At 32.6% G+C, this 25,408-nt stretch overlaps 1 protein-coding gene across 1 annotated transcript in view; it reads left to right on the top strand.

The window, feature by feature from the left end:
- LOC130897099 (paired box protein Pax-2a) overlaps positions 1–25,408 on the top strand; it is a 49,124-nt gene that overhangs the window by 10,037 nt on the left and 13,679 nt on the right. Inside the window, exons 2-3 of the mRNA XM_057805690.1 lie at positions 5,862–5,903; positions 20,479–20,699. Coding sequence (XP_057661673.1) covers positions 5,891–5,903; positions 20,479–20,699 — 234 coding nt within the window. The 5' untranslated portion in view covers positions 5,862–5,890. The remainder of the gene's footprint in view (positions 1–5,861; positions 5,904–20,478; positions 20,700–25,408) is intronic.

Here is a 25,408-nt window from a genome sequence, read left to right as displayed (position 1 = left end):
CTCTTAAATCGGTTGAGTTGGAGAGGAGCTAGGCGCGGACATTCAATGTGGAGTTATGAATTTTTGTAGGTTTTTGGCAATTTTTCTACATTCAAAGATCTATATCTCGGGTTCTAATATAGCTACAGAGTTCGTTTTGGTTTGAAAACACTCGCTGAGATACCTTCTTTCTTTTGAGTTCTTGTACTCTTAAATCGGTTGAGTTGGAGAGGAGCTAGGCGCGGACATTCAATGTGGAGTTATGGATTTTTGTAGGTTTTTGGCAATTTTTCTACATTCAAAGATCTATATCTCAGGTTCTAATATAGCTACAGAGTTCGTTTTGGTTTGAAAACACTCGCTGAGATACCTTCTTTCTTTTGAGTTTTTGTACTCTTAAATCGGTTGAGTTGGAGCGGAGCTAGGTGCGGACATTCAACGTGGAGTTATGGATTTTTGTAGGTTTTTGGCAATTTTTCTACATTCAAAGATCTATATCTCAGGTTCTAATATAGCTACAGAGTTCGTTTTGGTTTGAAAACACTCGCTGAGATACCTTCTTTCTTTTGAGTTCTTGTACTCTTAAATCGGTTGAGTTGGAGAGGAGCTAGGCGCGGACATTCAATGTGGAGTTATGGATTTTTGTAGGTTTTTGGCAATTTTTCTACATTCAAAGATCTATATCTCGGGTTCTAATATAGCTACAGAGTTCGTTTTGGTTTGAAAACACTCGCTGAGATACCTTCTTTCTTTTGAGTTCTTGTACTCTTAAATCGGTTGAGTTGGAGAGGAGCTAGGCGCGGACATTCAATGTGGAGTTATGAATTTTTGTAGGTTTTTGGCAATTTTTCTACATTCAAAGATCTATATCTCAGGTTCTAATATAGCTACAGAGTTCGTTTTGGTTTGAAAACACTCGCTGAGATACCTTCTTTCTTTTGAGTTTTTGTACTCTTAAATCGGTTGAGTTGGAGCGGAGCTAGGTGCGGACATTCAACGTGGAGTTATGGATTTTTGTAGGTTTTTGGCAATTTTTCTACATTCAAAGATCTATATCTCAGGTTCTAATATAGCTACAGAATTCGTTTTTATTTAAGAACACTCGCTGAAACACCTTCTTTCTTTTGAGTTCTTGAACACTTAAATCGGTTGAGTTGGAGAGGAGCTAGGCGCGGACATTCAATGTGGAGTTATGGATTTTTGTAGGTTTTTGGCAATTTTTCTACATTCAAAGATCTATATCTCAGGTTCTAATATAGCTACAGAGTTCGTTTTGGTTTGAAAACACTCGCTGAGATACCTTCTTTCTTTTGAGTTCTTGTACTCTTAAATCGGTTGAGTTGGAGCGGAGCTAGGTGCGGACATTCAACGTGGAGTTATGGATTTTTGTAGGTTTTTGGCAATTTTTCTACATTCAAAGATCATTTATCCAAATAAAGGCTGGATAGTATACTATCCGGATTTATTTACTTTGGCTGTAACACATAACACATTGTAATAACACCTAATTCTTTATTAAAAAGTTCATCAGGATTCAAGTTGCAACACATTCGGCAACACATATTTAAAACGAAACAAAAGTGTAGACTAAACCAATGTAAGCTTTTACAATCACGAACACTCACAGACATACCAACTGTACACGAAAAAAATTAGTAGTCGTAAAAAGCGTGACCGTAATTATACAGGTTACGGTGGAGAGTTATGGCCTGTGTAAATTTAAATATTGATTACCCTTTATGCTGAAAAATATGAAATTAATGTAAATCAAAATCATAAGCGCAACGTGTTCTACTAAAATTATTCAGGTAGTTAACTCGCATTTGCATCCCCTATCACGCATTTTTCTACCCTTAATCGTTTTGATATGTATTATAGGCCAGTTAGTCGTCATATATTAGTAAGTTTGTATAATTTGAGTTGAGATTCCTTATTTCGATTTACTGAATTCTAAACTTTGATTTGAATTGAATTTTTTTTCTTGGATGAAAATTTTGTAGGAATTTTGATTATAATTCATGAAATACAGGAAAGGCGCTTCATTCAATAGATAGATTCGTAACAAAAATGTTTCATCATTAAGTTTCTTCAGAGATTTATACAGGATGTCCCACGACGAGTTAAAACTATCTGTATATGGCAAAATACTTTTAGTAAAATCATGAAAATTTCTACATGTTTTCGAGTTTTCGGATATGATCTTTTTAACTATTATGTTTTCAAAGATGGTTCCACCGGAATTCGACTGTAACTTTGTTGTTTTTAATAGAACACACTGTAAACTTTTAGTATACTTTTGTCTAAAAACTTTTTTCGAAAAATGCATACTTTTTGAGTTAATAATTTCTTTGTAACAAATTTGACAGTTGCAGACCCTTATAAACTACTTTTTTACGAGGATGCCCTTAAAGATATAAAAATGGTTTCTATTTCTTTACTTTTAGCAAGGTCCTATGTATTCGAATCTATGTTGAAAAAGTTGTCATTTTATACAGGATGTGTATAAAAAGTATTGAAAGTTTAACTTCATAAATATCAAATTTCTTTATTTTTATAAATAGAACCACCCGGTTTTTACTATTTTCATGTATTCAGGGGTACAAATAAGGAAAATCTATTTATACTTTCCTATATCTAAACCTTATCGTTAAACTTTGAACTATTCTCCTTTTAGCGATGCTCAATAAGTTTGAAACTTTTTTTATAATAAGAATCGTCAAGCTTCTCAAAATATTTATCAGCTGAAGAAATCACCTCTTTATTGTTTGATAATCTTTGACCATCAAGTCATTTTTTCAAGTCTAGGAACGGAAAATAATTAGAGGAAGCTAAATCTAGCGAGAAGTAATTAATTCATTAATTTTGGTATTTGCAATAACGTATTTGTGAGTTGGTGCATTGTCTTGATGAAACAACACTTTCTTCTTAGCCAAATGCGGCTACTTTTGCTTGATTTCTACGCTCAAACGTTGCAAAAAGGTCGCATGATACTCGCCGTTATTAGTTTTTCCTTTTTCAAAATGGTCAATGAAAATTACCTCTCGCGCATCCCAAAAAAACCGACGCCATAACCTCGCCTACAGATGGAACGGTAATATCCTTATTCGGAGGCGGTTCTTCCTTTTCAGTCCATTGTTTTGATTGTTTTTTGTTTCGGATGTGAAGTAATGGACCCACGTTTCATTCATGGTTATAAAACGACATTCCATTGTGAGCATACGCGGCACCCATCTCGATTACAATTTCCTCATGGCCAAATTCCAAATTTTCAGTTATTAAGCAATGTACCGCACTTTTTGAAATGCCTACTATGTTTGTGGATTCTCTAGAGTCATCACCTTATTTGGTCGACCACTACGATGCTCATTTTCGCAGGTCATACAGCCTCATTAAATCGGCTATCCAATATTTTACTGTTGATAACGAGCAGTCTTACCCAGAGTAGAATCCTGTTCAGTTTTTATATTGGTTGGACTACAGCCTTTCAAATAAAAGTATTGTATTGTTTCCATGTTTTCAAATGCACTGAAAACAGTCACTATGGCATCTTAAAACTTGATTCAAATGCTGTATATATTGCGTACTTCATTACTTATTAATCCAGTGGTATTTTTCAAGCAACTACCGTCTTATCTAAGTCAGGCTAGGTACTTCTGAGATCATCCTCGTATATATCATTATTGCTATGTATTTTCACCTTTAAAATCTAAAAATGAAAGATCAAAATCAACTTATCTAGCAGAGGAATACGTAGAAAACTTTAAAGGTAAAAAAAACACATAGCTGCACAGACTGAAAAGGCATTACTCCGATTCTTGTAATACAAACATGAAACTTCAAGAATCAATTTGGCATATTTTTTTGCATGTTAAAATGGTTCTTATTTTAACAATTGTACCAAAACTTATTAATCGAAGGTTGCATCTGCTCGGATTTCTGAATTTGGTCATCAAATTTGCTCGTAAACACATGACAAACACGCATTGAATGCAAGCTACGGCTATACTTATTTGTTTACAATAGCGAGAGACTGTTTTTGAAATTGATTTGAAATGAATGAGACGATTTTATCGACTATTTACACGAGTATCCATGGGCCTATAATTTTGGACGACGAATTTAATGTTATTCGGTCATACCCTTGTATAACTTGTAGTTAGTTACAAGCGTCTATATAGATTAGATCTAATAGCGCTAAAAGTAGAAAATCATAAATAAATAAAACAGCATTTTGTGACGGTCGAAGTTAATAATAAGATTTACCACAATAGCGACAGAAATTGATGGACCAAATTTTTCACAAATACCACAAATAAAATATAATAGAGCTGCATACAAGTTGCGTCTGGCTTAATCATTTTCTTATCTACAGGACTAAGAATTACACCAACATAGGTTAAGTTAGGTTATGTGTGTGAACATAAAATTTCAACCAACTACTTTAAACTTATCTCCATCCATGGTAGTTATCCCAACATAAGAGGAAGTGTTTTAATTAATAAGTTGGTAATACGGATTTTATTTTAGTTTCATGTAAGAAAATGGTTAACCAGAATTCGATAATTAGATATCGATAATCCTGTGAAGTCTAATTAGTTTATAAAAGTATTTAGTACCACATTCTTTGGAAGGTCTTTTGGACGCAATCCATTTACGACCCTTATACTCTAAAAAAAAGTTAATACCGACTGATATACCAGATCGAGTATTAGAGAAGCGCTCATAATAATCATTCCCACGACAAAAGTAGTGAAGATTACTAGTTCACGTATTCTAAGTAACCCCTGTAAGACACTGAAGTTTCTTCAAGGAACATGTCCTCTAGGAAGCTGTTGATTATTTCAAGACGCTTCCTCATTTGCATGCAATAAAATATATGTTTCTAACTGTGGGGTTATATAAACGTTTCTTACTCACTAAGTACACTAAGTTAGTCACTATTTACTAAACTACACACTAAAACTTATCACTATAACACTTATCTAATTTTTTACATATTAATTTATTTCAAATCGTCTTTTACTTATCTATTCCGATGTGTTGAGGATGACATCAGATTATTTATTGACATCCTCGCTGTGAAACGAACGCCTATTTATACAAAACGGATTTCTTGATAATTCGGTTCTAGAAAATAAACAAACAAAAAACCTTCCTATCAATTGTTTCAAAAACGGTCATAACATACTGTATTCTTCTAATTGGAAATTTGTACCTGGCTCGGGGGCTTTCAGGGTTCATGTCCTTGATTATTTCATAACATTACTCCCTCCTTAGAAGAAAGTTCTTTCTGGAACGTATGTATAGCCGGGACTGGACCCATTCCTGCACTTTTCGGTCATATGGAAATAACAGGGGGCACCGTCTTCATTACGTGCTGCTGATGGGGTGTATAGCCGCAAATTAATATGTGGACACTGGTATCCTGAAATATCACATCTACCATGTTTCTGACGTCTCGCCGATCCAACTGGTTACTCGCTATCTGGGTCATAGCCAGTTTCTTCATGTTGGATTCCAACACATTGTCGTGGACGTTTTGTCGAGGAATCTGGTCTTCAAGTTCGGAAGAAGGCTGTCAACTCTTGTGATAGGGGTAGGGATGTTGAGGGCCAGCGAATAATTTTCTTGTAGTTCAGACAAATCTCGTGATTCTGTAGCTTAAATGGATGAAATATAATTGATTTCTATACCTTATAATGTCTATATGTATATAACATTAGGAATCTGAAATTTTATAGTCATGGATTAATTTTGACCACTGACTCGCGTACTTTAGAAATGATTCCCTACAACTCAAGGACGAAATCCAAGTCTGGAATATATAAGAAAATTAATATTTTCTTCGACAATTGACATGTACAATAATATTCTTGTTTCAGATATTCTGCAATATTCAACTATTCCCAATATGCCACACACTGGTAAGTATTTCTTTTAATATCATTCATGTTTTCAGTAATAATAAATTCTCGTAATAAATAGAATGTCTCCCTCAAATCTTCATGTAAATTATCCTACCTAAACTATCATACAGAGGACGGCACAATTCAGGCAAAGCTCCCGAAAACTCGGCATAAATCCGGCAACGCTCATAAGTCTGACAACGCTGTCGAGAAATATCAAAACGGAGCCTATTCGTGCTTCAGACAGTTGTGTCTGTGTCATAATAAAAAACGTTCGCGTCGAGTAGACACATGGTATAATACACCACAATTTTCAACTATTTTTGTGATACTTTTTTTTTGTGATATTTTTGATACAGTGACTTGGTCTTTTACAGTAGGCATGCTTTAACAGGTTTAGACTTGTCACTTTCTAGTGTAAATATATTCAGAATAGGTTACATTGAAACCTGAAGATAAATATGTGTTTTGACATAGAAATTTTCAGTGGCTGATTAAAGAGGACAGCGTGTTATACTGAAAAAAATGAAACTGCTTCAACAAAACAAAAACAAAAAATGGGAAATGAAAATCGAAGAGTCACATAATATGTGCCAATCAAATATCTACAAGTTATTATTTTTCATTTAAATTCTTTCAAATTACTTCCTATTTTACCACATTGTTCGCGAATCGATTTAAATGAATATACATAATGTCGTGCGAACATTAATATTTATAAACCAAAGCAAAATTGCAACTGTTTTAAATCAAACTATCAAATGTACTTCATTGAATCTCGTTCTGATAATCAGCCAATTACCAATAAAAAAACATCAACTTCCTTCGATGTCTTCGTTACCATCTGTTACAAACTGAACTGGTTTTTTTTTTCTACCCAAAACTGAATCTATTTATCATATTCCTCTTTATAAATTATGTCTTTATAATTGATTAGAGTATACATTATAGATGTAATAAAATCTTCCATTTTCCGTTGAATTTATTTCACTAACGACTCGTTATATATTAGCACAATTTATATTGTTTATAACATTGGAAAAATCTTCCAATTGATACAATGAAATACCCGCCACAACGTTAAACAACATCTTCGATCTTGAATGAGACATTAATGAAACGTTTGCACTAAAAAGTAAAATTTTAGCTCTTCTTTTCGATATTATTAGAGCATTTGACACGGTGTGGTTATATAATTGAACATACAAGGAAACTTTTTATTCTTCATCAGAAAAATCCTTTAAGATAGATAAGTCAAAGTAATCAATATAATATCTGACTTAAAACAAAAAAAGTATTCCGCAAGGTTTAGTACTGAGTCCATCACTATTCTTAGTTGCAATGAATGATGTCCTACAAGGATGAAAACTGCCTTTGAAAGCTCGTTTATATGCCCATGACCCAGTCCTTCACTATAAAAGTAATAGCCTCAAAAAAATTGGACAGAACCAACAGGCTTTACCTTCTCAACTCAAAAATCTTAGTTCATCATTTTCTCGAAGAAGAAAGCTTAAGAGCACCTCACTTTATACCTGTATGGAAATCATCTATTTTCGTGTATGACTTCTAACGAACCCTTCACCAGGAAATGGCACAAAAATAATCTTCTGATATGTCAAAAACAAATTAACTAACTAACTAACATCGCACTTTAATCAGATCCATGTTAGAGTATGGTTCAATTACCTACACGACACCTAACCAATCGAGAGCCTTTACAGTCAAGCTGGAGAGCCATCTCTAGAAGACAGAACAACGTATTTAAGTCTGGTATATAACACAACTAAAACAAGACAAAACATTTCCAGCCCTACATATCACAATTGCGTCACAGGAAGCGTCCCCAACTTGTATCACCAATCTTGCTTACCTTGATGGAATGAATATTCTGTGAACTATAACGTTGAAAAGTCTAGGCTGAAAAGCATACTAAAAAAATTTTCCAATAACCTTCACAATTATACTGACGCTTCAAAGCTCTCCAATAAAGGAGGAATAGCTGTAGTGACAACAACTTCGACTCTTATGTTTGAGCTTTCATCAACTAGCTCTATTTACTCAGCAGAACTGTATGTACTATCTAGATTTGATCCTTATAAATGCATTTGAAACAAATAACCACATCATTCTTCTGGATTGCATCAACAGCCACACAATCCACTTACCCAGAACATCCCATTATTTCTTTAATCAAGAAAGAATTTTATTTTACTGAATAAAACTACAAGACTTTCACTTTCATATGGATCCCATCCAATATAGGAATACATGGTAACGAAAAAGCAGACAAATACGCTAGAGAAGCCGTAGAAAGCGACACAACGAAAACTTTGAGTGCGGATATAAAATCAAAAAACAAAGCCCTGGTCTACGATACCTAAAAATCGACCAAGTACTGCTATCTCGTCCACCGCTTGGCCATCCACCACCCAGCTATTTCACGGCCAACTTTTCAGCAAGGATACTAAACCAAAATGGAGTTACTCAGTGTTCCCAATTAACAACCAAACTGCAACAGGCGCAACTTCTTTCTGGAGAACTATCAGACCTTCTAGGACAGAGATTCCCAAGGTGGTCGATATTGACCTCTTGGTGTCGATATCGGTTTCCAAGGGGTCGACATCAACGAAAACAGTTTTTGGGAATCGACGACGTCTAAAAATCGGCCCGTGTTAACTTTTTAAAAAGCGTGAAAAATTCCTGTAAGATAATATAATGCGTTCAAGCGTATAAATCTTTCAGGCATGGTTTGATTTGCACGGCGTTTTAGGCGCATATACGCAATTTAACCCGAACGAGATTATGATTAAGTCAAAGTCCAAAAATGCTCCGGATATTTGACTATAGGACACGCTTGCCACTTATGTTAAAAGTGCATTATTTGCGTTTTCTATTTCGTCGGAGCTTGAATGATAATACTGTAGATTTCTCGGGCAAAAAAAATCGTACAGAGCTTCTAAAAAAGCGAATCGAAAGGGCTCTTCGAAACTGTCGACGCGATTTTTCAAAAAAAAAATTCAGCCTCGCTGTGCTCCACTCTGAAATCGCAAAAATCTTTCGAACTTCTGCCTTTTTTTCATTTAACGTGCAAAAAAAAATGATATGATTACCATCAGCACGGACGAGGATCTTAAGGACGACCAAGGCTATCAGAAATTGTGGTTGCAACGTAACATAAAAACACAGTATCCTGAATTCTGGAACATTGCTGATAAATACCTTATCGCTTTTCCATGAACTTACCTCGTCGAAAAAGGCTTCAGTGTGGTTACAAACATTTTGACAAAACAAAGGTACCGGACGTGGCGATTTAAGGCTGCAACTCACCAATATTGAACCGAATTTAGCTAGATTGGTAGATAGTCACCAGATTCATCCATCGCACTGAATTTTTCATTTTTTTATCTTTACTTTGCGATTTAAATGTTTTTTCAAAAAATAAGTATTTTGTATCAATAGAAAAAAAAAATAGAGATAGAATTTTTTAATTAATTGTAAAGTAATCGCGGGGGTCTGAGATATCAGTTAAGTTAGGAAAAGGGGTCTCTTGGCTAAAAAGTTTTGGGATCTTCATCTGATGTGGATAATTTGAAAGAGTTTTCAAAATCGATAGATGGTCAGAGATTCAATTAGATTTAATTCAATTAAACAGAGCATTATTTGTAAACCTTAATGACGCTAATGACCCAGTGGTATTAGATTTAGGCACAGTACTTTTGTATTCAATGTTATGTCAAGGAAAAACAATTAATAGTAGAGTGTATAGAAAACGAAGATAGTTAAACAATAATTTACAATGTTTTGTAACAATTACATGAAAAAATTAATTGAACTCAAGTGGCATCCTCTATATTTTGTTTTAATAGTCGTTATAATGTATCGAACTTAATTTCTTTCCCAAACACCTTGTAAAGCTATAAATTTTAACGTTTTTTCCCGCATATAGAATCGAGACCTTTGCCCTTTTTGCATTCGCATCAACATCCGCCTACATTTCAACATCTATCACGGCTGTTGTAAAGTTGACATTTATACTATTAACAAAATACGATTCAAATAGATTTTAACGGAAGTTTTAAAAAATTATAAATACCTACTTAGTTACTAGAGTTAGTATTTTAGATTACATGCGGGGTACTTGATATTCAAAACTCAAGGTATATTTACATAATTTATTAATGAACATTAAATCAAAGATTTTATCATAATTCACATAAATCACAATTTGTAGATTTGGAAAAAATGGGCGCATCATCTGTCGCAAGGCAATAATTAACCATAGATAAATGCAATGTAAGAACACTGTTCATAAACAATATTCCAAGCGTATTTCAAAATATAGAAGCCATTACCTACCCGTGGTTCACCAGCTGTAGTCTAATCAGATGATGATCGTTTTGATTCCGGAATGAAGTGATGGATCCATGGTTCAACTATTGTCACATATCGATGCAAAAAATTTTATATATTAGGTGTAAACATGGTCAAACCCTGCTCTGAATTATCAATCAATAAACGCGTCACACACTTTGAAAGAAACTTTCTCATGATCAAATGCTCATGCATAATTGTGTACACACTGCCTTCTGATATCTTTATGGCCTCAGTTATCTCAAGCAATTTCAATTTACGATTAGATATAACCAATTTCTGGACTTTTTTGATGTTTTCTGGAGTAACCACCACGAACATAATATTCACATTCATAATCAATGGTGTCCATACGACCACGTTAAAAATGGTTCTTTTCGATGGAGCGGAGTCCGGATATCACTTTTGAAGCCATTGCTGAGATTGTACAGTATTTTTTTTTTCATCAATAAGCAATGATAAATTGACACACGAAATTGTTTTGAAAATAGTTGCTTGACTTAAATGGCTGTCACTTTTTTCTGACCAATCGTAATGTGATAAAATTTTACACATAGTCTTTTGAAACTTGGTACTTCATAAACGTCATATGGATATGAACATGGCAGTGCCATGCAAAATTGTGTACACACTGCCTTCTGATATCTTTATGGCCTCAGTTATCTCAAGCAATTTCAATTTACGATTAGATATAACCAATTTCTGGACTTTTTTGATGTTTTCTGGAGTAACCACCACAATAGGCTAATTGACAAAATTTGGGAATTAGTTTAAAACTATAGCTTAGCTTCTATTTCACCCCAAAAATATATTGTTTTAAGAAAAATAGGTTAAGATTTTGAGTTTTTAGAAATGAATTTGAAATTGACCGCGAAAAAGGCCAAGACTGTCATGGCGTCTTGAATGACGTCACACCTCGCGAAACACTTGTTTTTGTTTATGACAGTCAATTGAGTTTTTTTAATAAATAATGTATTCCTCGTATTATAAATACTGTATAGTGTCCCAATGTGAAAGTACAATGATAAAAACGCCAGACAAATGATTCATATACGTTCCAAACAATAAAGAAATACGAAGAAAGTGGTAAAAAATGGCAAAGAGGCAATATGCTCATACTTTATCATCTAATTCCACAAATTATTTCTATAAGTGTTTCGCGAGGTGTGACATCACGCTTTTCTAATTGGTGTTTAATGTCACGTGATTGTAGAAAAGTAGTTTTTTTATTTACTAATTATCATGGTTAATCAATAGAAACTCAAAGCCATCCGATTTATTCTTAGTGGAAACAAGCCTATTGGACGAACAGAACGTTCACAATCAATGGTGTCCGTACGACCATGTTAAAAATGTTTCTTTTCGATGTCCAGATATCACTTTTGAAGCCATTGTTGAGCTTGTACAGTATTTTTTCCATCAAAAAGCAATGATAAATTAATACACGAAATTGTTTTGAAAATAACAAAAGTAACCTCACTTAAATGGCTGTCACTTTTTTCTGACTAATCGCAATGTCATGAAATTTTACGCGTAGTCTTTTGAATGTTTATACTTCATAATAACCGTTATATGGATATGACAATGGCAGCGCCATCTGGGCGTCAGTCACACACGTCAAAAAAGTATAATATGAAAAATTAAACCAAAATATAATTGGTGGTATAGAAACTTAATTTACTTAATTTTAAATTATCGTCAGCACCATGCTAAAATTACGAATGTGAAAATTGGTTAGACAAAACACTGAATATAATTTTTTCCCACCTGACGCGTTTAATTATTTTCAATTTTTATAGATATCTTTGAGTATAAAACTATCGTTTGAAGGTATCATTTTAATTTTAATTATTTGTAAAATTATCAATAATAATTGTTTAAAAATATTCGCTACTTTACCAAAATGGAAATTTTTGGTCGAAAGTCACTGAATTTAAGGTAAAGTATCGAAATTTTAGAAAATATTCGATAGTTTGCAATGAAGTTTCATGTCATTCATTTTCGATACTTTACATTCATCTAGGATACAAAATTGCTATAAAAATTAATAATAATGAATGATAAAATTAAAAAAAAAATTGTGTGTGTCAGCTCCGACGCACGACTGGAGTTTACTCCTTAAGTTCGATAGTCTAACCAGACGCAAAAGAGTTTACTTAACTTAAAAAAGATTGATTGATTGCCAGAATATTTTGGGTTTCTTTCATTAATTTTTTTTAATCTGTAAGCTCGCTGTCTCTCGGCTGGAGTTTTTGGAGATTTAGATTTTTTCCTAGTCAAAAAATATAAAAAAAAATTTGAAAATTATAAAAATTTTAACCGACTTTAAGAAAATTGATAAAAAAAGGTTTTTATAAACATTTTTTTTAAATTATTATAATTAATTTTTTATTTAAAATATAATATTATTTTAATAATTAACAAAAATGGTTATAAAAAGATAATTATGTCACTAAATATTTTGCATACAATAATAAATAGTACATGAAAATTATTTAAATAAGCTAAAAAATAACTTTTCGAAAGAAAATTATATAAAAACATTATTATAATGAAAAAATATTGTCGATTTTTCTGATAATATTATCGAATTATTGACTACAGTTGTTAGTATTTAAAAATTATTTATAAAATAAATCATAATAACGTGGAAGAATTTATAGACATCGACAAAAAAATTAATTTTTGGTTAGGTTAGAAATTTTCTATTTTATGTAGATGCGCTCGATAATTCATATTGGGTTGATTATCTAATTTTATGTGTTGTTTTCAAATATATATTTATATGAACTACATCGATAATTATTAAAATATTCAATAAATACAAATTGCACATGCTCATACATATAATACATGAATTATAACGTACCTTGCAACCACGTGTTTATTAGACGTTCCGGCAATATCGTCTACACCTCTTTCTGCCACAGTTTTTTGAAAATACTTTCAGTTCACTTTAGCGGAACACAATGATAAAAATTAAAACTTCACAATAACAATATTAATTATTGATATTTATAATAAAAACAACAATATAAGTATGTCGACACTGACAAATTAGAAAGTTGCGCACCAAAAACGTAACGAGGTCATTCATCGATAGATTTTACTCCTCACATTTTTCTCATACCGGGCCCCTTATATATGCAAATCGATTCTTAAAGAGTAAACTCCAAAAACTTTTATTAAACACAAGATAAGGCAATAAATTCTTAAAAATATAATATAAATAATGGAAAGTAAATAATCAGGTAAGTAATTTAGTTACATTTTACAAACGATTCATCGAAAACACATAATACATAAAAAACAAATTTACTCTTCAATTTCGGTATTATCAGATTCTTCCAGAACATCGCGGACTGATTTGGAACTCGGAAACTGCTCATAAAAAGATCTGTATGCTAGGGTGGGCCAAAATATATACCTAACCCCCAGCTAGCGCAACACACTTGAAATTTCACTAAAATCACAAGATTTTAAAATTTTTTTAAAGTACCCAAACAGCTAAATAAAATTATGGGTGAAGATTCTATTTTTATGTTGTCTTTCTAAACTCAATCAAATTATACCCCTAATAACAAAAAAAGTTTCTTTTCATTGCTTACAATGTATCCTAGATCGATTTCATCGGTTTTATTTGCGTTATTAAGCCCCATATCCTTTTACGTCACTAATTAAAATTATAATTTGAAAAAAAATTTTGTTCAAACTAGTCTCCAGCTGACACTTATTCTCTTTACCTTAAACAACAAACTCAAGAGCAAAACAATCTTAATAAATTCAAATGTTTATTTAAAAACTCCTTTTAAGAAGAAGAATCTGTATATAAGCAGGTTATGGCCCATATGTTATTATTTTTGAATTAAGAATTACACCTGGCGATACCTATTCAGTCTAGTGTCACTGATCATTTCAACGATTTTAAGTCGCAATTAAACAGCTGAATAGGAGCGGTTTCTCACTAATGTATTGCTAATGATCATCTCTAAGTTACGCTTGAGACTGAAAAATTAGAACCGTTAATTATAATATGTATAGCATACTAGTTAATGGTCGGCATAAGTCAGGCTAGGCTCATAAGTCTGGCAACGGTGTCGAAAAAGATTAAAACGAAGCATGTTCGTGATACAGATAGTTGTGGAGGACGTACAAGAAATCCTTAAAACGAGCTCTGTTGCCGACGCGCCGCGTTCTGTATGCCGGTAGCCGTAACGTAAGTCTAACGGGAGTACTTCAAATATCCGATCTTCTTTATGACGAATGCACCATCGAGTTTAGCCTCCACGTCTTTTCCACGAGGATTATTTTGATCGCAGATTGGAATGTTGCGATTTGTACCTCGGATGCAGTCAGGATGATCCACAGTTTCAGTATTCCATTTTGTGGTCGAGTGAAGCAGCCTTCAAGCTGAACTGTACGGTCAATCGACATAACTGGATGTACTGGAACGACAAGAATCCTCCTTACGACTTCATTGAAGAAAGATTGAATTTTCCTGGGGTGTGAGTAGGTAGGTAGTAGAGAGATCTCGTAGGTCCGTACTTTTTTGAGGGTCAAATTTCGCTGGAAATGCTCGAAGATTTACGTGGACAACGATCCAACACTCGCGAACATCCGTCATTTCATGCAGGATCGAGTGTTATGCGTGTGGAAGTACCTTAATGTTTATTTTGGAGAATGGATTCTTTGGGTGGACCACAAAGTCATGTGAACTGATAACTTGTGATTTCTTCTTGTGGGACCTTCTCAAAGACCATGCACTTTTCCGACGTCCGAATGTATTGATCAAGATAGGCATCAAATTGAACACTTACAGTAAAGTAACCCTTTTTTCGAATAATTTCTTTCAATGAATTTATTTTGACGTTACATTTTTTTCTCTTAATGCAAATTTATTGCCTGACTTATAGCAACATTAGTCTAGCGTCAAATATCTTAAAAAAATGTTTGTTTTTAATCTATTTTAGTAAATAACGGGTGGGTGATCAAATGTTTTGTAATTTATAACAATCGATTAAAACATAAAAATTGAAGGATGTGAAACAAATTGAAATTGGACAATCTTGATCTACGTACCCGAAGATCATTCATAAAATGTACTTGAATGACATAAATAATTATAATTAATGTTGTTACACATTTGAATGAATCCTTCGTTTCACTTAAACACGACAGTCGCTCCTTCTGATGTGTGATAGGTTTTAGAATTTTGTAATTATAGGGGCAACTGCAGATCTCAATTTCAGCTAATTTTTACCGACTAAAAAATCTACGCTGGGCGCTCTGCCTTTGGGCAGGTGTCTACTTTTGAATCACGCGAAATTTTTTTCAATATTACGTATATATAATCTTAGGAAGGTTGTACATACTTATTCTAGTTGTTAAGGTACGTCAGCAGAGCTCGATTGTTGAGAGACAAGTAATTTAGATACGTGTAATAATTAATAAATACGAGGTGTAAATGAAAAACTATAAAAACTTGAGGAACGCCAGCTTCGGTTTATTTTAATTCTGAGTATTCATCTATCAAAATTATATTTATCTAGATTACTTGTCAATTTAACAGATATCAAAATTGAAGCTTAATTTTTTGAACCAACTTTTCAATTCAGAAAGTGTTTCATGGAATAATTTTCTGAATTAATATTAGCAGTTTTTTGTGCTTGAGCAAACAATTTTTCATTTTAATTCGAATCGGCATGAACCACAAAGCATATCCTAAGAAAAAATGTAAACTTAGTGGATGTAAACAACATGGCAGATCTCCTATGCCAGTACCCTCGATGGAACGTGGCAGAACTAATTAATTTTCGCGGTTCATTTAAATTTACGGTACAGAATATCTACTGTATTCTATATTATTCATTTCCACCCAGTTCTGATTCCGCAGTTTCCCGAATTCACGATAAAAACTATCCTAGAACTGACACGCGTTCAACTAAACCAAGGAAAATTAGTAGAAAACATTACAATTCCACACAGATTTTTCTAACAAGCAAAGTGAAAAGTGTAATATGGAAAATAAGAAAAATACTAGCTACTACAATGATATAAGAGTATCACTTTGAGATCTAACCAAAAAAATATTGCAATACAAGTGAGCCAAAGAACATAAACTGTACGTTAAAAGGTTCAAGTCGATCTGTCCACCAACATGTGTCAAAAATGAGCAGTATTGGTACCATATATACATAAAAGATCACAGCAATAAAATGACTAAACTATATCAATTTATTACAGTTGAAATAAAAGTTTCTAGAAACTTCTTTTGTACATATAAAGAGCAAAAGTTGTATCCTGTATAATCCGTATCAATTTGCCGTACTTTGACTATGAATTATTTCTTTACATTATTTAAACTTTCTTCTTTGCACTCAAATGTTCAAATTTGAAACATCTTCTTCAATATCTTCAACTGATCTTTGTTATTCTTCAAACAGTTTATTAATTTTGATATTTTGGCTATTATATTCCGATACATTACCATTTCCAAAGGTGTTAAATTGTTCTTACTAGTTCCAGCTAGAGTCAAAAATACCGATTTTTGTTTGTCAAAACTACTAATTTCTTTTGTAACAATGGAATCTGGAAATACACTTGTATCTGTTAGTTTTGCAGGTTTCTCTGTCTGTGGTCGTCCGGATTATCTTTTTCCTATTAGTTTCCCTTCAAGTACGATGCGTGGCAGTCTACTCTTTCCATTCTTCTACGATTTCTTACATTGTTCCTTAATGTCAGTGTTCCTGATTCGATCTACTCTTGTTTTTTCCAATCCAGAGCGTTTTCATTTCGGCTACCCGAAACATGCTATTCGTTTTGTTGATTACCTCTCTGGTTTCTATTGGTATGTCATGATTGGCCTGATACAAGTCTTAGACTTTGCTATCCTTTCGCATGTATTCGTTCGCCCATATTATCTGCCCTAAGCAGCCCTACATGGCAGTCACTTTGGTGATCCGGCTTCTTCGGTCGTTCGCTGGGTCGTAATAAGTCGACAGGTCCATATCCAGGTATTTAAATTGTGAGACTTGTTCGATGATTTTGTCCTGAACTACCAGCTCACATCGTACGGGCTCTTTAGCAAAGGTTGGCTGACCTGGCAGAATTTGTGTAGTTGTCTCTGTCTGCATCGTCGGCGTAGCATACCATGCTGATTCTTTTATTCTGTCCCATTCGGTATCTCATATTTAGTGATGATACTTTCTCTATAATTATGTGCATTAAGAGATTTAACAGAAATGGGCAGTCAAATGTTAAAAATCTCGCGCTCCGCAAGCACGGAACATTCATCTAGATCTACTAAAATGGGGAAATCCGGGAAAGTTTCACTGGCCCGACTATGGGAGGGCGTCGCAGTAAAAAGTACAGTTAACTCTATAGTTTATTGATTAGAGACTTGAGTAAAATTTTCTGCCGAAGTTGTTTCTCCTGTTGTTTTTCGTGAGAGGTTCATTAGTGAAAAAAATTAGTATATGTAGGTAGGTCTAGTTATTCAGTCTCTGGAGGCGATAATTTTGTTCCAAAAATTACGCGAGTTTGGCCGTGGTCTATGTATTGAAAGCAAATTTACATAATCTTTGTTATTAAATTGAGAACGAGCCATTTCAACGATTTTGATTTTGATTTTTTCATAGACCTTGACAAGATAAAGAAAAATACTTTTTTATTTCTTAGTGCTTGTATCAACGGGTCAAAATAAAATTTAGACCACACCTGCATCTCTAAAAATTTACCTCTGAATGCAATAAAACAGAAAAAAAAACGGTTGGTTCTATTTAAAAAAATAAAGAAATTTGATATTTATGAAATTAAACTTTGAACACTTTTTATACACACCCTGTATGAAATGAATACGCCTGACCTTGCTAAAAGGAATCGAATAGAAACCATTTTCATATCTTTAAGGGTATCCTCGTAAAAAAATAACTTATGAGGGTCTGCAACGGTCAAATTTTTTATAAAAAAATCAATAGCTCAAAAAGTATGTATTTTTTTAATAAAAACGAAAAAAGTTTGTTATCAACCAGACTTTTTTTCTTCTTCTTTCTTCCATAATAGACCTAACGCCTCTTACTATATCTTTCCACATCCTAGCTCTAGATTGTTACTGCACCTCTTTCGTGGTCGTCATCTACTGCTTGTTCCAATTGGAGATTCATCCCTTGCTATTTCCACCATTCTATCGTCTATCATTCGACTTATATGTTGGTTTCATTATTTTTTTTTTTTTTCGATGTGATACCCATTCGCTGATCCTATCCATCGTCTGATGTTTTCGGTTCTTTCTCTGACTATGACCTTATTCGCTCTAGCTACTGACTATGTGTAGTCTGATTATGAATAAAAGACATTTTCTTGAACGATAAAAAAGGTCCGGATTTTCTATTGCTGTCAAAGGTATAGATATAGGAGAAAATGAAATGTGTAAAATTTTCAAATTAATTTCGCACAATTACCCGTTGCTTTTATCAATTTTTTCAAAATTACCATTTCAAAACAAATAAAAAAACATAATAAGTCATACGTTGCACAATGTTGTCCCTGATCATAGATAATAATTACCCCATTTATGTACCTTGCATGAACGTTTCTTTATATCGTACGATTCGTTAGACGTTAGCAAAAGTAATAAAAAAAACCGACAGGAAGCGATTTTTATCACTTTTAATATGTAGATAATCGATTAAGTTGAATTAACATAGAAAGAAGTGTAAAAAACAATTATAAGCAGTTACAATAAATTTATGTAATTTATAGATAAAAAAAAGTAAGACTTGAGACCGCGATCACTTGAAATGTGACCGACATCGCAATTTTGTTTCAAATCGTTAAGCACCAAAATTCTTATATTATGATCTCATACTTAGTATACAGGGCCGGATTAAGCTAGAGGCTTTGGGGGCTATTGTCCCTGGCCCCAGGTCCAAGAGGACCCTGTCATTTGGAAAACATTCTGCATTTTTTGATGTGTTAATACCACAAATCTAACGTATCCGCGATTCTTTCAGTCTCGGGCCTTATAAATCTTAATCAGACCCTGTTAATGTGATTAATAGTATTAAACAGTCAATATATATTGGTAAAATTTCTTTAATATCTTATTTCTTATACCTTTTGATATATTAATACATCTTAATATTCTTGATTTCAGTTCAGTTTCAGATTTAAAATTATTTTTTTAATAATTTTTGGAAGATAGAATTTGTCGTTTCGACTTTTCTTTAAGTCTTTATCAAAATATGATATTGACACTGACTATTTGCGTATTTATATTGATCAATAGATCACTTCCATCATCATCATGAATATCAAAATGAGAATAAAATCAAAATAGAACTTTGAAAAATGAATTTTTCCATATGTAGCAATATTTAAGATGTAAGGACTATGGAAAAATTCATTTTTCTTTCTAGAACAAAGTTCTATTTTGATTTTATTCTTATTTTGATAATCATGATGAAAGTGATCTAATGATCAATATAAATATGTAAATTGTCAGTGTCAATATCATATTTTGATAAATACTCAAAGAAAAGTCTAAACGTCAAATTTTATCCTCCAAAAATTATTAAAAAAACTAAATTTTAAATCAAAAGAGAACTAAAATCAAGAATATTTAGATACATGAATATAAATTGATATTTAGTCATTGCTACATAATAGTTTTTTTAATAAAATTATTAATCTTCTTTATTCCTTATAGTGACATCTATGAGTAAAATACTAAAGGTGAGAGGCCTATAAATGTATTCACCATATTGTTTATTTAATATTAGCATAATTTAACGTTAAAAATAATTTTTTTTTCTTAAAAATCAAAAAGCAATGCAAGTCCCGTCCCTAAAGATGTTTCATGCTTTTATCTATGAGCCATGCGTTGGAAATTCCACCTAATAAATACTTCTGAAACAGTTCAAAATATTCGCTAGATTTCGACAGCGTTCCACAAGGTTCCAGAGAATATTCTCCTTTTCCAAAAGACAAAAGTTGCCCGTATATTTTCTCATTTTTCTAGTCTAAATAAGATACGTAATAAAGACTTTTTGTTCGAAAAGAAAATATTGAGCTGCCAAAAATAATGTTAAGCTTGTCCAGACCCACAAAATAACTCGGTTTTCATGAACTCATCATTTTCATCGAATAGTTATCATTTGAATTTCCAAGAAATCTGAAAAATCAATGAATTTCTTCGAATTTGATATCAAATTTATTGTTGTAGGACAAGCGGGCGTTAATCAACTCGGAGGAGTTTTTGTCAACGGCAGACCTTTACCAGACTGCGTAAGAAGAAGAATTGTCGAATTGGCATTACTGGGAGTGAGACCATGTGATATTTCGAGGCAACTTTTAGTATCACACGGTTGCGTTTCTAAAATTTTAACTAGATTTTATGAAACTGGATCGATTAGGCCGGGATCCATTGGAGGCTCCAAAACTAAGGTACTTCATTTTCTTGGTTTTTTGTAACGTGACATATTTCTCATTAATTATTTATAAAATTATTTGTTTTTTAGTTACTTGAGCACCTTATAACCATTTCACTTATTTAAAATGAAAGTTTAGCCCAAAACCTACTTTTGAGGCTTGTGGTCAAGTATATTACATTTGACACTCAAAATATATCATATGTATCAAATTAATTCCATTTAGATATTATATACATTTCTTTTCCACCAAATTTTATTAATTTTCTTTAGATAAAGAAAAAATTGAAAAATGCTAGTGAATTTCAGTGTAGATTTCAATGAAGAATTTGGACAATTTTAATAACTCAGAATCGTCAATAAATATTTATGAATACTCAAAAAAATAATGAAGAATCCATCAATAATCGACGTTGAATGGAATTTATGAAAACCAATTCAAAAATCCGTGATATTGGAATCATATACGAGGATGGTTCCAGAAGTACCTGGCCTGACCTAGAGATGGCGGTAGTTGCTTAAAAGTACTATTGTATTAAAAAGTACACAATCTATAAAGAATCTGTTTGGCAATCATCAATAGTGAACGCTTTCAGTGAATTAGTAAACGTGGAAAAATTGGTCATCCACCAAGTCATCATCCAACCAATATAAAAGCTAAAGTAGATTCTACTCTACTTACAGTCTGCGAAGACCATCGTCGCTGTGGTCAACCAAATGAGGTGACGACCCCAGTGTAATGTTGAAGAAAATCCACAAAACGGTACTGGATGTTCGTCGATTGAAAGTGTGCGAACTATCAGACACAGTAGACATTTCAAAAAGTGAAATACATCGCATATTAACTGAAAATTTGGACATGAAAAAGCTGTGTTCAAGATGGGTGTCGCGTTTGCTCACAATGAAACAAAAACAGCGTCGTGATTATTCCATCGAGTGTTTGGAAATGTTACAAAGTAATAAAACCGAATTTTTGCGCTGTTTCATAAGCAAGGATGAAACGTGGGTCCATTACCTACACCCGGAATAACAGAACAATCAAAACAATGAACTGAAAAGGAAGAATCCGCTCCAAAGACTGTTCCATCTGCAGGCGAGGTCATAGCGTCTGTTTTTCGGGATGCGAGTTGGTTAATTTTTATTGACTATGTTGAAAGAGGACCTTATTGCAACGTTTGAGCGAAAAAATCAAGCAAAATGACCGCATTTGGCTAAGAATAAAGTGTTGCTTTATCAAGACAATGCACCAACTCACACATACGTTATTGCAATAGCCAAAATTAAATACAGTGAAATCTCTCAAGTTGTACACCTCTTTAAGTTGTACACTTCCCTATGTTGTACGTATTTTGATAGAACCAAATGAAATACATTGACTTTTATGGGAGAATTTGTACACCTCTCTGTCTTGGTATGTTGTACAACTTCTTCGCCATAAAAATGATTCGTTTGACCTCTCAAGTTGTACAAATTACCATAAAAAATGACAAAATCCGTAATTACATGGTATATTTAAAAAGAATATGATACAAGCAAAAGCTAGTGATGTCTTAAAAACTGTTAATTAATTATTTATCTGTTGGAGGATTAATTTTTTTGTAACTGTAAATTTGTACACAAATAATTGGAACCAAAGATGTACAAGATAGAGAGGTTTCACTGTATTTAAAATTTGAATTGCTACCTCATGTACCCTATTCGCCAGATTTAACCCCCTCGGATTATTTTCTTTTCCCAGACTCAGATTACTTGGTTACTTATTTGTTTTGGTCTCCGCGTACGTTTCAAATATTTCGATTAATTACCTATTGAATAATTTTTTTATTTTCTCACAATTTTTTAGATTCGAATAACTTCCAACAATTAATATACCTTGAATCGTCAACGTTTTATTCGTCGTTATTAGGTCATTTGCTAGTCGAGTGCTTCGAACCCTGCAACAACCCTTCATGCTTAAGTGAGTTAGCGATGTCCAATGTCGGTGGAGCTAACTAGCAAAGGCCGTCGGTCGTGACAAGATCACATGAGACCGGTGTTTGTAATGTCAACCCCCATTTTATCATAAGAACAAATCTAGAGATGGCTTCCGTTTCGACAGGATTGGCTTAAGCCATCGAATACAAAATAAAATTAATCTCGATATTCATACGAAAATAATTCGAAACTAATTTGCAATATAATATTTTCTTTAGCAGGATTTTTCGCAAACATCGTTTTTTGTTGATATCAGTTAAACATTTATTATCCAAATACCTTTATTTCATTCAATTACATAATTACATTTGTTATACATTCGAAATTATTGTCTCTATTAAAATTCGAAAACCATTGTTTGAATTAAGTAATTCTAGATACGTTAAATAATAGTTGAGAATTGTTTTTATGTAATTCCAAGGTCATTTGTGAGTATACGAGGGAGGTTTGACGAATAAATACTTTCCAGGAGTTAACAACTCTCGATGATTATCTCATCAGCACAAAACCTTCTCAAACTTAAATATTTTTTGTATAAATACATACTTTTGAGGCTTTATATATTCGACTCTTCACAAATTATAAGTTGAAGATCAATTTCATTTAGATATACCTTTCACAATAAACAATAATGAAGCGTATAAAAAACGCTGTTAGTTTTCCAAATATTTTCGGATCTGGATTATGAATTTCAAATTCAGTTTCTAGTAAACAAAAATCCTCGCTACACGCTTTCACAACCAACAGTGAAAGTACTGATCGGATCGAGGTACTTTAGCTAGATGCTTTCGAAAAGCGTCAATAACGAAGCACACTGATAATGTCTAAATAGATTACGCAAGTTAAGACATTTGTAATTGAGTATTTATTACCTGATATAGCAATTTGGATAAGAGATTAATTCCTTGAACAGTATTCTGTTTATACTATGACCAGCATTATTCTGTAATCTTCAATAAATGTTCTGAGTATGTTAAAAGAAAGAAATTAAATATAATCAACCGACATTATGAAAGAAAAGAAATATTTTTCGATATAAATGTTACGACAAAAAATCAAAACCGGCCAGTGACAGTTTTGGGGATTTTTCTCACACATTCATAACACGACGTGGCTCTACGCAGAGAACCCCGTCGCGTCGTGGCCATAATAAAGATCACAACGCGGAATTTACCATTCCGCCATTGTCACTGGATACTTTAGAGACAGAAGCCAATTCAGAAAAAGTTGCAGAATCAATCGACAAACACGAAAATTAGAAATTTAAGACTAATGCTAACGCAGACTACAATCAGTATAAATTTAATATAAATATACAATAATTTTACTATCAAAAATAATTTAATTTCATTTCTTAGATCTACCATTAATTTTAAATAACAATATAATGTCAATGATTATGCATCTTTCATTTATTTACCAATCATCAACAGCTATACCCGATTCTACCAAATATTAAGCCCTCAGAACGCGTTGTGGCTCTTTGTAGATGTTTTGGAAGATTCTACCAAATATTAAACGCTCAGAACGCGTTGAGGCTCAATGTGGATGATTTGAAAGATTCTACCAAATATTAAACGCTCAGAACGCGTTGAGACTCTTTGGGGATGTTTTGGAAGATTGCAATTACAATTACTCTGTCTGATGCGTGTTCCAAGAATCAAGTTAATGTCTGTAAAGATTAATTACCTTTCAAAAACAATAACTTTATGTAGTGGTACTAGTAAATAGTACATACAGTGTTAATATAAACAACTATTCCAGAAACTGCAGTTTAGTTCTTAATATGTGTAAATATCCAGTTATTTATTGATCACCCTGTAACTTTTTTCCAGTCTCACATGCGCATTACATGAAAGACATATTTTACAATTTTTCTCTATGAATAATAAATATTTTTTTAAGCTTTATCGACAGGTCCAGCCCTGTTTTTCAACACAAAGTTTTTCCATGTCCTAAACATAATTATGAGACAAAATAACCGAGAACATCGTTCATAACATTATGGGTACACGTTATGTTTTACGAATTGAGATTATAGAGATTATTAATTTTGTTATTAAAATATCTCTTTCGTGAAACTTGTCCATCTAGATAGAATTGTATTGGGGAAAGTGGTCATTTAAACATTTTACCACGGTGAATGAATATATTCTAACTGTTCAAATGACATTTATTGCCACGATCGAAAAAATTAAATTACTGTTATTATATAGCCTAATTTTGATAACGAACAAAAGTAGTTACAACTAACCATTTAAAAACGGTTGCATACAATACAAGACGAATTTTGAAAAGGATTAATTAGTTAAAAATTTCGGTATCTTATATTTTGTAATATATTTTCATTCAAAATTCAATATTCAAACTGACACTTGATAAAAATATTAAGCTTATTGATGCTGAAAAATATATTACAAAATTTAAATCACCGCAATTCTTAAATATTTTCAGACAATAACTACATAAGTATTAGAAAACTCGGAAATATATTAGAGTTAGTACACATTGGTGTACTATTTTGCCACAATCCTAAAACGAAAACGTTCATAATTTGCATTTTCGTATTGGGAATTTGGCAAAATTAAACACCAAAGTGTACTAATATTAATATATTTCCGAGTTTTCGAATGATAATATATTCATCGTCTGGCACTAACATTATGATCAAGTACAATATAAAAATATTTATAAATGTATAACAATAATAAAATTCACTTACAATAATTAGTAATTTGTAATTGTGTTATT

Source organism: Diorhabda carinulata, chromosome 8, assembly GCF_026250575.1.
Source record: "Diorhabda carinulata isolate Delta chromosome 8, icDioCari1.1, whole genome shotgun sequence".
NCBI lineage: Eukaryota > Metazoa > Arthropoda > Insecta > Coleoptera > Chrysomelidae > Diorhabda > Diorhabda carinulata.
This window is presented reverse-complemented; position numbering and strand designations above follow the sequence as displayed.